Raw genomic sequence first — 15,626 nt, forward strand, 5'->3', positions numbered from 1 at the left:
TTTTCAAGGTTAACCAAAGTGCCAAAAATCTGTACAAAGTCTGGCACATGATGTAAATGTTCATAGCGGTTGAGGGAGAAGAAAAGGTGTATTGCAGCAGTAAAGCAGAGGTAGTAGTGTTGAAGGGATGGCAGCTATAATGATGACAGTCATGATTGAAGTTTTTGTGATATTTTCAGTAACATTAATACTACTTTAGTGATAATGAAAAGTACAAACTCATACCTGTACATTAAGTCATCGGCTATTTTACACGTATTTTTATTTTATTGAAATTTCAGAATATTAGCCAGCAAAGAAACTGCTGTGACACATTCACTTATGACAAAATTACAAACACACTGCCCTATGTCCATACTATACATATATTCTACATAATATCAAGGGAAAAATTGAGCTATAGAGCAAAGCAAGTGTATTTTGGGGGGGGGGATTAAAGAGCAGTCCAAGGTAAAGTTGGTGCAATATAAACATGTGAGATGCTTAATATTAATACATTTTCAAACAGTTGTAGCACTCTCTGTGTGTGTGTGTGTGTGTGTGTGTGTGTGTGTGTGTGTGTGTGTGTGTGTGTGTGTGTGTGTGTGTGTGTGCGTGCGTGTGTGTGTGTGTGTGTGTGTGTGTGTGTGTTGGACTGCAGCCATTTAAGAAAGTACCTCAAAGTTGACGCTTTTCTTGCCACTTATATGTCTTCTTCGACATGAGGCTCAGTGAATGAGAGGTAGAATGAGCTCCGTAGCCTACAGATAGCAGGAAGATCATTAGCTGAATCTCCACGGGTGGTTGAGCTCCCCCCCCCCCACCCCCACCCCACCCAGCCCCTACACTGGAAATAGTGTGCGTTCCCATCCATGCTGTCGGTGGGACCGGCGGCAGTTAGGTGAGGGTCCCTGAACTGATTTAAATCAACTAATTATAACCACTAACTACACACTCTCTAGTGAGGTGGTGGCGTCTCGGAGACAGAGCGGCAGCACTTCCTGCTGTGCCTCTTAAGGATGTAGTCCGCCGGTACTGGATGTATCATATCTACTCCTTTGCCTATCTATCTCATCTTGATTTCCTCCATCTTTTTCCTTTCATGTCACGTCTTTGCGCTGCTCTCACAGTGTCACTTCACATCTGCCCCGTGGGGGTGTTTGAGCCGGTGACATGGAGGGAGATCTCTGGGGTCACAGCCTAATGGATTTTTCATTGTGATCATCGGAAGAGCATTTTATCTTCTATTGAGACTCATCGGCGCGCCAGGATTGCGCTCCTATGCATTAAGTGCATTTCCTGTCTGATGAAATGAGATTTGAAACGAGAGAATCCATTTGGCGATTCTGCCGCAGAAGCTTTTCATTGTGACGGCGTTTCGTTTAATGTATTCATGTTTTGATGAAAATAAAAGACGAGCTCCATTTGTTAGAGAGTAACGAGTAAGATCTACACCTGCTTTATGAAAAGTGTCTCGAGGTAACTTCTTTAATGATATGATGTTATACAAAATACATTAAATCTATAAGTTATTCTTCCATTTAAAGAAGTCCCATTCTTTTTTTATCTGTTTTAACAGTCCACAGAGGAAAACTTCCAGGTTTAGATTCCTCATTTAAATGAACTCATCAATAAGTGTTAGAACTTTAACACTCTCAGTTTCTAACCTTTAGGATACAGAGATGAGTCCATATTTTCAAAAACTGTCTAAAGGTTGAAAAAAATAAATCTCATAATAACCGATTTCCTCAAAATATAAATTAGATTTAAAAGAAAAACATTGACATCCTCCCCTTGCTTGATTTGCCCTTTTTTTTTTTAAATAATTATATGCTTTTCTCAGCTTTAACAAACAAACACACATGACCAGGTGCCATTCTGTCTGCGAGACTTTGCAATATGATATTACATCCTGATTTTACCACCTCTCCAAACACTTTAAAGTGCCACTCTGTGCGTTTTAGCCTTTTCACTTTGCTCACCTGCTACCTGTCACATCCAAGCTCATCAAGTGTTGTTCTTCTTCCTCTGCAAACCCTGCTCCCCTCCCTGCAGAACCCTTCATTTTTAATTCATGTCTTCAATCACTCGGCTCTATGTGCAGAGTTAAGGGAGAGCGCTTGTTTCCTCTGTCAGGGTGTCCCTCCAGTGTGGCATTGCTCCGGAGCAGATGGCCTCGGTGATAATGATCTACAATGCATATGCCTGAGTGTGTGTGTGTGTGTGTGTGTGTGTGTGTGTGTGTGTGTGTGTGTGTGTGTGTGTGTGTGTGTGTGTGTGTGTGTGTGTGTGTGTGTGTGTGAGAAAAAAGAGTTGTACTTTGGTTTAATGTTTCCCCCACTTCAGTGCTTGCACCAGGCTCACATTAAGGCCCATTGATCTCTCTCACACACACACACACACACACACACACACACACACACACACACACACACACACACACACACACACTTGCTTCACACTGTGTGCTTCACCCTCGGGCTCTGGCTCTCCATAGAGTTGTTGTTGCATCAGAAGTAGCCTGATGTATATTTCACACAACAGCAGATCCTCATAATGACATTACCATAAAGCTGGACTTGCATCATCTTTGCTATGATTCAGCTTTCTGCTTACAAGAGCCTTCATTCCTCATTTTGATTTTTTGATTTTTGAAGATCAGCCTTTATTGAGTTATATGTACAGGCATCATTAACGTTATCGATATTTCTGGTACACCAATTCCTACAGATTGCAAATAATTTGCTTCTCTGAGAGAGACTTGGATATGAAATCAGTGGATTTTAATAACAAGGGTTACTCTTCCCAAAGGAGTGATGATGCTTACAACAGGGCCAGAGAAAGGTCGAGAGAATCTGTAATGAAACCAGCTGGCAAATCAAACAGAAGTCATTCATGAGCGTTCACTTCCAGTTTTTCACCTCTGTTGGGTAAAATTAAACCTAGAGTTAAGCACAGTTAGACTTCTGATGTTTGGTCAGCTACCCGCCTCTTTTTGCATACAAAGAAATCTGCTCTAAAGTCTGTGACACCTTGGATTTTCCTTGTCATTTGATCAAAGCAACAATACGAACTGCATTAAAGAGTTCAGACACTTCCATTCAGGACAGACCTTTTATGTAAAGGGAAACAGTACTTGTGCCTCCAGTGGTGTTTTTCAAAGTGCCGTGTGGTTTGATGTATGTGGGAAAGAAAAAAACAATTATTGAAAATTCTGATTACAGAACACAATAACACTATTAGGAGACAGAATCTGACGAACCAATAAGCAACTAGGTAATCTTATTGCTTCTGAAAAGTAAAGCGTTTAAAACGCATAAACTAAACGTGCTATCACTGAAAAATGATAGATTTTTGGGGTAATTTAATTAGAATTTGATTTTTGGTTGGTTTGGGTTTTTTGGGGCTGGATTGATACATTTTTAATTAACCACAAGATGGTGACCTAAATATATATATATATATATATATATATATATATATATATATATATATATATATATATACGCAGGTGGCAAGACAATGCAGGTCATTTGTATTATTAATTGATTACCAATCATGTTATAAACCTATAGGATGCCTTGCCATGTTTGAAAATGTTTGGAAATATAGAAAAAATGGTTCGTTTTATACATTGACTGCATAGCATCCATGACATTTAATCTCCAATCAATAAGTCTCAGGCCAATGACAACTTTTTGTCACTGAAAGGTCAGTCTTCATAGTTTATGTTGGTATAGTAATTGCCTGATTTGCAGAAGCCTTTGGCACAGTGACACATTCTGGATTGTTAAAGTTACAATGGATGTGGCTTTGGAACTACAGCTGTAAAGTGGTTCACCACTAAAGGCCGGTTTATACTTCTGCCTTGAATCTACTCCGTAGGTACTTTTCAGTGTGCTCTATCAACATTAAATTAACAGCAAGTTTAATCATAACACCACATCACAACTTATCTCCAATGGATTCATCCAGGCAATGTGCAGAGCAATATTTAAAAAAAAAAAAGAAATCTTCCATAATCAATATGTTGTAATGATATATGAGAGCTCTTTAAAGAAGGCTGCTATCCTTATGAATCATCCACAGCTGAGTTCAAATCAGTACCCTTGCCAACCTTTCACCAATCTTGCTCAACAGCAATAAAATGAACAAACGTTGCAATGAAGGCGACAAGAATTAACCAATCAGTTCCAGAGTAGGGCGGGTCTTCGCTGAATGCAGGTGGGGAAAGAACTCAAACTATCATAAATAACAGGCCGACTATCTGCCAATGGCTGTTAAATAGGTGATATGGCATGCGGATGAGTGGGCATTTACAAATGTTATTAGTAGCTGGTTAAACTACCAGTGTGCCAGTTTAAAATGTTATACATTGGATTTTCCATGATTTATATTTTCTACAATTCTTCCATACAAGTCACAGATTTCAAGGCTTCATCTGGTGGGGAGGAACATTATCCTCCTCTGTTTCCTGTTTGCCTCTTGTGTTTACTACTCAACGTAAAAGAGAGCAGATGATCTACTCAAACACATCAATGACTTTTTGTCCATCAAGAAAGAAACGAGGCGGTTTACTGAGCAAACTCCCATTCATAAAGGGAGACAGCTCACTTCAGCTGACTCACAACTCCAATAGAATCTATCACTGAAGATAAATATGCATACTTGACACGTGTATACACACACACACACACACACACACACACACACACACACACACACACACACACACAGACATACAGACACGGAGTCACAGAGTAAAACATGCATGCAGACACGTGGATATTGCATGTTGCATATCTGTGGGTACATGCTGCTGGCTAACAGCACATGTACAGTCCCACTCTACACACACACACACACACACACACACACACACACACACACACACACACACACACACACACACATTCACACACACAAAAAAACGGATTCACACTTCTGACTGTTTGATTTTAATGACACGTTGCCTCCCCTTCCCTTTAAAGGGGGTGAATGATTCACAAATACACACACAGAAACTCACACTTGTAAAGAAGAGGACGCACACACACAGACAGAAAAGAAAACACACAGTCTTATGCATGCACTGTGAGCATATTGTAGCAGTGGTGACAGAGCGCTGGGTATAAAGTCACTTGAAATATCTTAAACTAGTATAAAATTGTCAAATATTTACCGCCCCTTGATCTGCTCTGCTGCCTTCAAGGTCCTACGGTATAAAGAGACAAGAAAACAAGTTGAACGTAGGAAGAGGGAGCTATAGAAAATGAAAGTGAAGTGATGACTATGGATATGAGGGATACAGAGAGAAATGACAGACATACAAGGATAGCAAAGAAAGCCACCAAACTATATTCATGACTGGTTGATAAAATCTCTCGTTTATTTATCTGTTTAACATCAGAGCTTCACTCGGTACACTCTAAAAGGGCACTGTCACTAGTGATTCGCCTTGCACCAAACCAGTGAAATTATTTAAATTACTCTTGGGATTCCACCATCAGAGTGACAGATTTGCACCAAAGAAATATGAAATAAATAATAATTAAGTGGGTCCTGACAGGAATGAATGAGCCATACTGTGAATAGGGCATGACATACAAGTGTATCAGGAATAAACATAAATGTCTCCCGCTTTTTTGCCCCACCAGACATTTCATATTTTCCCCAAAAGGTCAAATCAATTTGATATACAGAATATAATATATCTGATTATGCACACTGAACAGCACACAATATACGCAGTTTTCACTGTTGTTTTTAAGAGAACACATGACTGGCAGTGTTGTTTACTCCAAGTTTTAAATGTCTGCTTACTAAAATACAGTATAAGATAAGATAAGATAAGATAATCCTTTATTAGTCCCGCAGCGGGGAAATTTGCAGGCTTACAGTACAGTTTTGAGGTTTGTTTACCTCAATAAAAAATGTTTCCCATGACCATTTTATGCTAATTTATACTTCTTCTGCTAGTTTTATTTCCCCCCTCAAATTTTTAGAGGGATGAAAGTTTTCACTGCTGTTTTTACTTAAGAAAAAAAATAAAATCTTAAAATCTTATTTTAAAAGTAACGTAATGTCCCTTTAAAGGTACTCTCTGGGGTACACTGCTAGTATACGGAGCAGTATTTTTATTTAGAACTTTCAACTTTTGAAATAATTTTCTAGGGACAGAAATCGTCCCACACGTTTGCTAAACATCAAAGATGCAAACAAACAAACATAACTTAGTTTTTGTAAACCTGAACCATTACTGACCAGTGTTTTTCATTCTCCAGCATACTAATCAGTTATGACAAAATATATTTAGATCGACAACAGTTACTCAATGAGTTTATACAAAATGTCTTTCGAAAATAAAAATAAAAATAAAATCAAATGTGTCATAGGTCAGATGAGACACAAAGTGTTTGTTGATTTCACTGGACAGAAAGCAGAAAAGGTCAAAATGAAGTGATCATTAAAGAGGTCATTCCATTTGCAGTATACAACATCCAAGACCACACAGCAGGAATAATTCACATCATAGAGAATAAAATGACATCATTTTAAATATAGCTTTAAATGTTAACGAATGTCCTCTTCTGCTCTTTTGTGATAGGAAAGTTCCCAGAGTTGTGACTCTTACTGTCAGTAAGTGAGATGTCAAAATGGAAATGTAACAAAAGGTCACATTTGGTTGGACACACAAACTGAGTTCATTCCATCTGAGGAGATAAAGACCGCAATAAGACAGTGTTTGTTTTTAATCTACTTGGAGCACCTGGTGAGCTGAAAATGATCAGATCAGGATGATTCAGATAGCGGCGACCTGTTCTTGAATCACAGAAAAGTCACTCAAATTACTTTCTGAACTTCCTTGGGCTCATATAAGTTCATATCTGATGACTCACATGCACATACACACACACACACACACACACACACACACACACACACACCTTTAAGTTCAAGGCAGTGCTAGATTTATATCCACTGTAATGATTTGCAGAAGAAGATAATCACTCACAGCAAACTTTGACAACTCTGTCTGAGGTCTGTCGAGTGATTATTGCTCTCCTGACTTAATGTGCTGGACGGCAGCGCGCTAGCTTACTGGAAAAGGTCAAATCTCATTTGACCTTTTTTCAACAAAAAGCATATGAGGCAGCACTGCCCTGAGACCACTGCTGTCTCTGTAATGTGTTCTTGGTAATTAGTTTGTCTGATCAGTTTATACAATTAGGATGTAGAACACATAAGGTCTGAGTTGACCTTTGTCTTTTGCCCTGACACAAATAGGATGTGTTGTGGGCCCACATGAAAAAACACTGTATCTACGTCTGACTTCTGATGTGCTTTGGCAATAAATGTTCTTTTCACATTTTGCTGCTGTCACCATTCTGGACCCTTGCATTTTGATTGTAAGGTTCTACTTCTGGCTACTTGGTCTCCAAAAATAACCTGATTCCGAGGATACAAATTCAGACTTTGTGAAAGTAATGGTTGTCACTGGTCCCAACTAGAGGTCTTTATTGCATTTTGCTGTCATGTCTCTCCTCTATTTTGATTTCTCTGTGTTTAATTGAGGGCAGAACTTTGTGCGGAAAGACTGCATTCAAAAACTCTGCAATGTGTTGCTCTCGCTACCAGTATAAGATGCTCTGTTTCAACAAAGCTGGGCTGTAAAACCATGCATGTAGGCTGAAATCCAACTGTGGTGTTGTTCTTCTGGGAGATGCAGTGATTTAAACCACCTAAGACAAGAGGAGCTATGAGTAAGGCCGCTAGGCTAATTCATGCAGTGTGAAATGCCATAGGCATTCAAGAACCGCCCTATCTCTGAGCTCAAATCTTATTTTTGTTGATAAGAGCAGACTTGCAGAATAATTTATGTTTTGTTTCTGTATTGTTCTGAGGTTGGTCACATGGAAACTCTTATTAAAAAATGCATGTTTTTAATGTCAGATTTATCTGACTGCTTGTATTAATTGATGAAGATTTGAAGAAAATTGAGGATGCATCGGGAATCATTGTGGATTAGATTAGTCGACAGGGGCATTGTTATCCAATCGTGAGGCCAGTAGAGATACAAGCATCCAGTCTCAACATAAATGGTAAATGGACTTGCGTTTATATGACACATCTCTAGTCTTCAGACTACTCAAAGTGCTTTACATTTCTCGTCAACATTAACCGATTGGCACCCACATCCATACACTAATGGCAGAGGCTGCCATACAAGGTGCCACCTGCTCAGGATCTAGAATTATCATTCACACACCTTTGGAAGTAATCCGGGGTTCAGTGTCTTGTCCTATGACACTTCGACTGGAGGAACTTCTTTCACTTGTACAGAACATGCTAGCAAACAGTTTTCCTCTTTACACATCCGGCAGATTAACATTAGTATTCATTTGGAGTTTTGTTTGTGTCCACCTAATGAATGCGAGTCCAATATTCACTCGCCTTTAAGCTCTGTTTTGGTCTTCATCAAGTCTTGAGGAAAATATCTGGCTCTTGAGCTCAATTCTCGACTATGTTTCCCTAACTCTGTCTCCCTGCTGTGTGGTGCTTTGGTGCAGATGCAGTAGAACCACAAACACACCTTTTGATATTCAGATTTGTATTCAGGTTTTCATTTTTCTTAGAATTTCCTTTTCTGCTGAGAGACTTTCTGTACTTCAACAAGCCCTATCTTGAACACAGAACAATGATTCAGGCTTACCAGTAGGATCTGTTAGGAGTGTCACATGGTAAAGACACGGATGTATGTAGAAGAGACGCACTGCACCACCATTTAATCACCCCTGACATAGCTCCTACTGTGCCTCCTTCTCACTTTGACGCAGCAATGTTCACAATGAGTCACCCAAAATACAAGGCAGGTGCAGGGGAAAATACATCTGAGTGCATCCAACAGATATGACACTAAACCCAGCTTTAAATCATAAAAAAAAAAGTCACTCAGCATGTTCTGCCGTGTAATTAAAGCTTCAAACCACATTTTCCAAAATAACAAGCCTGGACTGCTTTGAAAGGAAAACAGACAAACCTTTTTACATTTCATATGATTATGCGCACATGTTTACTTTTGCTTTAGGAGACCGCAACAACTAAAAGCCTAAATGACAATGGCGAGAGAAAAAGTGACGAAGGAGAGACGAAAGGAAAGGAAAAGGTGTAGGGTGGGAATAGAGGACAGAACAGGAGAGGAGTCGGTCTAGGTGAAGGGTTGTCTCATTAATCTCAAAAGAGTGCAGCGGTCCCTTCAGAATGCAAATGAAACTATCAGTCTTATCAGAGATACGGAGAGAGGGATGGAGTGATAGAGGTATTGACAGGGTTACCGGGGTACAAGGTGACACTTGATTCTTGTTTCCTCTTAAAATCTGAGTAATGAAAGAGTTGTGGAAGCACCTCCGAAGACTGTGCTTACTTACTTCTGAAATGAACACGCAAACAAACAGTTGCCTATTTAAACATCCAACGGAGCAACATTAGCATTTATTTGGAGTTGCGTTTGTGTCCAACTGATGAATGTGAGTTCTTTAAGCTCTCTTTTGGTTTACACCAACTCCTGAGGGAAATATCCGACTTTGAATTCTCAACCATGCTCACCAGCTATTCGCAAACTCTGTCTCCCTGCTGTTTGGTGTCTAGCAGGGAGCTCACAGTGAATTTACCAATGCTTTATTGCTACAAGCATGAGGATGCTGGAAACTGATGGTTCTGTGAGAGTCAAATCAGTCTCACCGACGTACGATCCGACAGTTCTGAGCTTTGTTACTGTGGTTGTTAGTGTTGGACACATACAGGAAATGACATATTTGTGGACCCATATTTAATCAGAGAACAGTTAGGAGATACTGACCCATCATTATCAGTGTCGCACTTTCAAATCAATGCAAGTGCTGCATCCTTTATCCTCGAGCTTGAGCACAGGTCTCCCCTCCTTACCTTGCAAGACAGCTGGATTCCTGCGAACAAACATCTTGTCAGTATTCAAGTAATGCGTTTGTGTCCGGACCACCAGTGTTCAGACCAATCAGAATCCTGTGAGGTGCTACAGACAGCTATGGGCGAGTCGGAGAGGCGACTGTCCGTTCTAAACAACAGTGGCTGCCTCCTAGAAGGTTAGGCACCCTACATTTTCAACTGATGTTACAATTCATTGTGGAGGGAAACGTAAATGTCTTTAATCCAATCAATAGTTCTGAAAACATTTAAAACCAATGTTAACCTCAGTGTTGCGCTTGACGAAAAACGTCAGGGAAATGCCGAAGTTATTAGGATTCATCATCTGGGGACCATGAATGTCTGGAGAAAATTTGGCAAACCATCATGTAGGTGAACCGAATCTGTGAATCAAGCAACCAACAGACTGACATTGCCAGCCCAGGGACCATAAAGCCATACTGCTAGCATGGCTAAGATATAGCATTGTTCATTTCTGTGCTGCTTCAAGATAAAAGCAATATCTCATCAAAATTGCTCTTTAAGGGAACGCACAACAAAATACCAATCATCTTCACTACTGTGTCCATTTCATGAGTCTTGTTAAATCAGTATTTGAATATGATCATCAGATGTTTGTTAGGACTTGGCTGACACCAGATTTCAACGTCTTAATCTAAGACACAGAACACATTGCATGATATATAATAACACAGCCCTCAGAGAAGAGAAGAACGGGAGTGAAACACATCAGAGGATAGTAAGAAACTCAGAGGTGGTGAGTGGAAAAGGTGTTGGACAGCAGAGAGTATTGGTGTTCAGAATCCAGCGAGGTGAGATTGAGATTGGTTCTTCAGGTGGAAGCAGAGATTGTCCGTCTGCTGGTCATCAGAGTTCAGCTCTGAAGCTGAGGCGGCGTCTCGTAGGTGTGAGAGGCAATGATCGCCAGACTCTTACATCTGTCTTTGTGATACTGCAGGGCAGTGACCGATTGGTGGAGCAAAGGCCAGCACCCTCCCCCAGTGTTTCCTTATGAAATCTGTATAAGATTTACAGCCAGATTGCAACCATTTTTCTGGATAACCCAAATCTCAATCCTCCTTATATGTCACTTTCTTGTTTTTACTCCAGCGCTATCTGTCCTCGTCCTACCTCTACAGATTATTTTATCCAGTACAGAAATGCTCTTATATTAAGTAAATCTGTTAGGTTTTTGATTGAAAATCTTGACATACAGCTAATTGCTACAGTTAAGAAATGAACAACCCAAAGCTCTAACTAGGGCTGGGTAATATATCGTCATTATATCAATTTTGTAACATGAGACAAGATATCGTCTTAGATTTTGGATATCATAATAAGGCATAAGTGTTATCTTTTCCTGGTTGTAAAAATTACGGAATTTACCATACCTTTTTTTTTTTATTATTTAACTTTACCTTTACTGAAGATAATCAGAAAACATCATTGTTAAAAAAAATTTGTGAAAGCACCAACAGTCAACCCTACAATCTCATCAAAATACTGTAATCAAAGTATTTCGTCCGAAAAATTGTGTATATTTGATTTTTCACAGCCCTAGTTCTCAATTCTTTCTCAAGGATCTGTATAGAATACATCTTGATAGTTGGATGGATATGATGAATGAGTGTGTGTTGAGAAATGAAGTGGGTTTTGATACAAGGTAATGATGAGCCTTTAATGTGATGATGTGTCCACAAGACCAAACTCTCACACACTCCTGATAATCAACCTTACCCCTGCATCTCTCTCCATCTCTCTCACAGCTCTCCAGACCACTCAGCCTCCCAAGGTCCTTTTCCCCCCGGAGAGACAAGACACCGTGATAGAAATCACGCCTGGTAAGGACCAACAGCTCTTCTCTATCTCTTTATTCTCAGGTTTAAATGGTTACCCTTAAGGTCCTCGTCCTTAAAATGCTGTTGCCATCTTTGGTGCAAAGTGCTCATTTCTGTGGTGTTTCTTCATGGCATGTGTGTGCCCTATTGGGACACTGCCATGGACAATTTGTGCCCTGTCACGACAGCTCAAATGCCACTGTAGAGTGACCTTCAGGCAAAAAAGAACAGTAAAGCTGGTATTTTACTTGATGCAGGGGGTTAATGGGAGTCCTGTTATAGAGGTGCATAGGCTATAAAGTGACACCAAAAACCTTCAATGCATAAATATAATTCCACCTTAACCCAGTGCATGGGAGAGGTGCCTCTTGTCCACCGTGCCAGAGCTGCACAGTTTTGACGATAGTGATTTTCTGTCAATGTTAGCACTGATGCTAACACTTTGGATGCTAACTACAAGGTCTTCCTCTGTGCATGACGACTGACAGATATCAAATGCATTATGGTAGACACAAAATGCTGAGAATAGCATATGTCCAAACTCATATGAACTACAGTAGCATTGACTTAGGTACACCTAATTAACCATGTTTATGTGCAACTGTTACGGATTTATATAAAGAGCATGGACATGTTAAGAGAACTGGGTACCATGCTCCAAGATGGAGCTGCATTCATTATAATGAAGGTTGGTAATCCCCCTCAAACCCCCCCAAAAGTTACTTGAGCTACTCCTTTTTTTGGCACCCAGATTATGCACATTAGCACCAGAATAGAACATTAGTTAGGTTCATGTTATGGTCTATAAAGTATGGTTAAAGAACAACACTTGATTTTGTTGAATAGGTATGGGCATTTAAAATAATTGGTTATGGTTCAGCAAATATTTCAGACATAACTGCAAGCATGGTACAGAACATTAACTCTTGTCAACCACTTAACAGTCAGATCCACTACCCACCCATCCACCAGCCCAACCTCCACACCCTTACTTTCCACCTCGCTACATAAAGGTCACTCTACCTCCTGCATCGGCACAGAACATTGACATTGGACATAAATCATGAGGTGTGCAACCATCCAATAAGGACGTCATTCTAATGGATACATGGCCGGCAGTACAGTCTTCGGACTGTGTCGGCTGACCTCCTTTGCAGTCGTCTCTTTTGTAGTGGTTGTGTATGGGGAAAAATGTCAGTACCACCTCACCACCACCAAGGTCTTGATGAAGATATCATTTACTGGACCCTGTAGAGACGTTGGTAATGTCTATAGGGGACTCAGGTTTATGTTCAGAGCAGCAGCCCCGGAGCTGGTGGGGATGTGGGGACTTGGGTCGGACGGTTAAAAGATGGTCGTCACTGTGAGCAAAGATGGCCTTGGAGCAGGAGGACAGCAAAGGCCATCTTTGCTCTACCCATCCCTGTCCTGCTGCCTTTTTTGTTCTTTCTTCTCCTCTACTCAGCGATTAACAGAGACTCATGAGCAGACATGCACTCAATCCAATTTACTTTGTACCTTAAAACATTTGCATAGCCCGCACAGGACTCGCTACAGCGCCTTCTTATCTACTGATGAGAACTGCCAGATAGTCAAAACCATGACATTTTCAAATCTAGTTATTTAGTGATTTTCAGATAGAGAGTAAAGGAAGTTTGGATTGGCAGTTTGCGTCAAGCTCAAAAATGTCATTTTAGCAGTATGAGCAAGAAAGCGAAAGATTTCTACGGGGAACGTGAACAAAAAAAAACAATAAGCCGCTTTGAAAACAACACGAAAGGTCTGATAAGACAGGAATAAAAAAATTGAAGGGATCTCACTGGAGTTTGCTGGTGCTAAACAGTGTGTGTGTTGTGTTCTGCTGTGAGCCCGGTTGGCTGGCTTCCTCGCCAGCTGTGTGTGTGTGTGTGTGTGTGTGTGTGTGTGTGTGTGTGTGTGTGTGTGTGTGTGTGTGTGTGTGTGTGTGTGTGTGTGTGTGTGTGTGTGTGTGTGTTTTCAAGTGCATGCGTGTGTGTTTGTCTCCCGCTGTTAAGCGGTCTCTCTGACAATGTTAACACTGAAGGCAGAAATGTGTTTGAATGTGTGCGTGATACGTGTGTGTTTGTGCGTTTCCATTAACTCCAGATTGATGTAGTAACAAATAGGCCCTTAGGCCTGTGTACACTGATTGCAGCAGGGACACCTTTTAATGGGCACCACAATCTCACCCCCTCCCGCACCACACCCTCCCGCACCACACACGCACACACACACACACACACACCACACACACACACACACACACACACACACACACACACACACACACACACACAACAATAAAGGCCGCACACACTGTACACGCTCTCTCTCACACAGTCACAGTGTGACCCTTCGGTACATTTTTAATTATCGTCTTGTTTTAACCTCGGGGAGATTTACACCAGCAACCACAGCTATGTTGTTCACTTCCCTCTATTTCAACTCTTTTCTTCTTCTTCTCCTCAACTTTCACCTGTTCATTTTTTCTCCTCTGCTTCATCCCTTTAGTCTTCCTTTCTCTGTTAACTGTTTGTTCATTTCTTCCCCCTTTTTTCTCCCCATTCTCTCCTCTGCTTTTCCCATTATTTTATAATGCTGTGGGTTATAAACACAATTCATTATGCTGATTGTTATTTCACTGATTCAGGCTGAAGGGAACAGACTGACAAAGAGAGCTTTAATTAAAGATCGATTCGTGATATGAGTATTAACATTTTCTTTTAAATACAGTACTGAGGAAAGAGCAATGGTGCTTTAGGATTTATCTGCACATCCAGAGGACGATTATGCCTTTAAAGCAGTACTATTAGCCGCTTTGAAAGTTTAAAGATGGCTTACAATAAATACGTTATCATTATTGTCATTTGTTTAAAGTCTTACTGTGTCAGATTCATTTCTTATTATTGTAGTTTCTGAACTTCAATCATGTGTTCAATCAAAATAAATGAGGAGTGGAAGTGACAAATAAAAGATGACAATAAAGGCATGGACTGAAAACAAGGCACAACTAGTCAAGTCACTTGATTAATACACAAAAGAAATGTCAAGAGTTTATTCAGTAGAACATCACAAGCACGTTCAACTCATGCATTAGTCACGCTTGAAACAATGATTTGCCATTTTGTCTTAGTGAGAGCCAGAAGAACAGAAGCGACGAAGATGACTGATGAACGTAGTGAGAATGAATGTGAATGTTCAAACCAGCGTGATGCAAATGCTCAGAAAACCAAAGCGTGATAAATTGCGACATGACTTAATGAATTAAACCCAATTTGATTCAATAACTGGGAACGTGAAACACTCCTTTCATGCGTCACACGCCCGACAAATCCCTGTGGTTCATCATGTACCATCAGTGATCTGTCTTACAAGAGCTCTCAGATCTGAATGTCAGTCATATTTATTCTATTATGTTTGGGCTATGGGGTGGGGTGGCAAGACGGAAGCCTTTTCTTACGAAGAAAAACATCCAAGCCCGGCTAAATTTTGCCAAAACTTACATGAAGTCTCCCAAAAGCATGTGGGAAAATGTGCTATGGTCTGATGAAACCAAGGTTGAACTTTTTGGCCATAATTCCAAAAGGTATGTTTGGCGCAAAAACAACACTGCACATCACCCAAAGAACACCATACCCACAGTGAAGCATGGTGGTGGCAGCATCATGCTTCGGGGCTGCTTTTCTTCAGCTGGAACCGGGGCCTTAGTCAGGGTGGAGGGAATTATGAACAGTTCCAAATACCAGTCAATTTTGGCACAAAACCTTCAGGCTTCCGTTAGAAAGATGAAGAGGAATTTCACCTTTCAGCACGACAACGACCCAAAGC

General features: G+C 40.4%; 1 protein-coding gene across 1 annotated transcript in view; it reads left to right on the top strand.

Moving 5' to 3' along the window:
• il1rapl2 (interleukin 1 receptor accessory protein-like 2) overlaps positions 1-15,626 on the top strand; it is a 327,856-nt gene that overhangs the window by 254,745 nt on the left and 57,485 nt on the right. Inside the window, exon 6 of the mRNA XM_054597719.1 lies at positions 11,709-11,783. Within this exon, the coding sequence (XP_054453694.1) occupies positions 11,709-11,783 (75 nt within the window). The remainder of the gene's footprint in view (positions 1-11,708; positions 11,784-15,626) is intronic.

This window comes from Anoplopoma fimbria, chromosome 4, assembly GCF_027596085.1.
Source record: "Anoplopoma fimbria isolate UVic2021 breed Golden Eagle Sablefish chromosome 4, Afim_UVic_2022, whole genome shotgun sequence".
Classification (NCBI taxonomy): Eukaryota; Metazoa; Chordata; class Actinopteri; order Perciformes; family Anoplopomatidae; genus Anoplopoma; species Anoplopoma fimbria.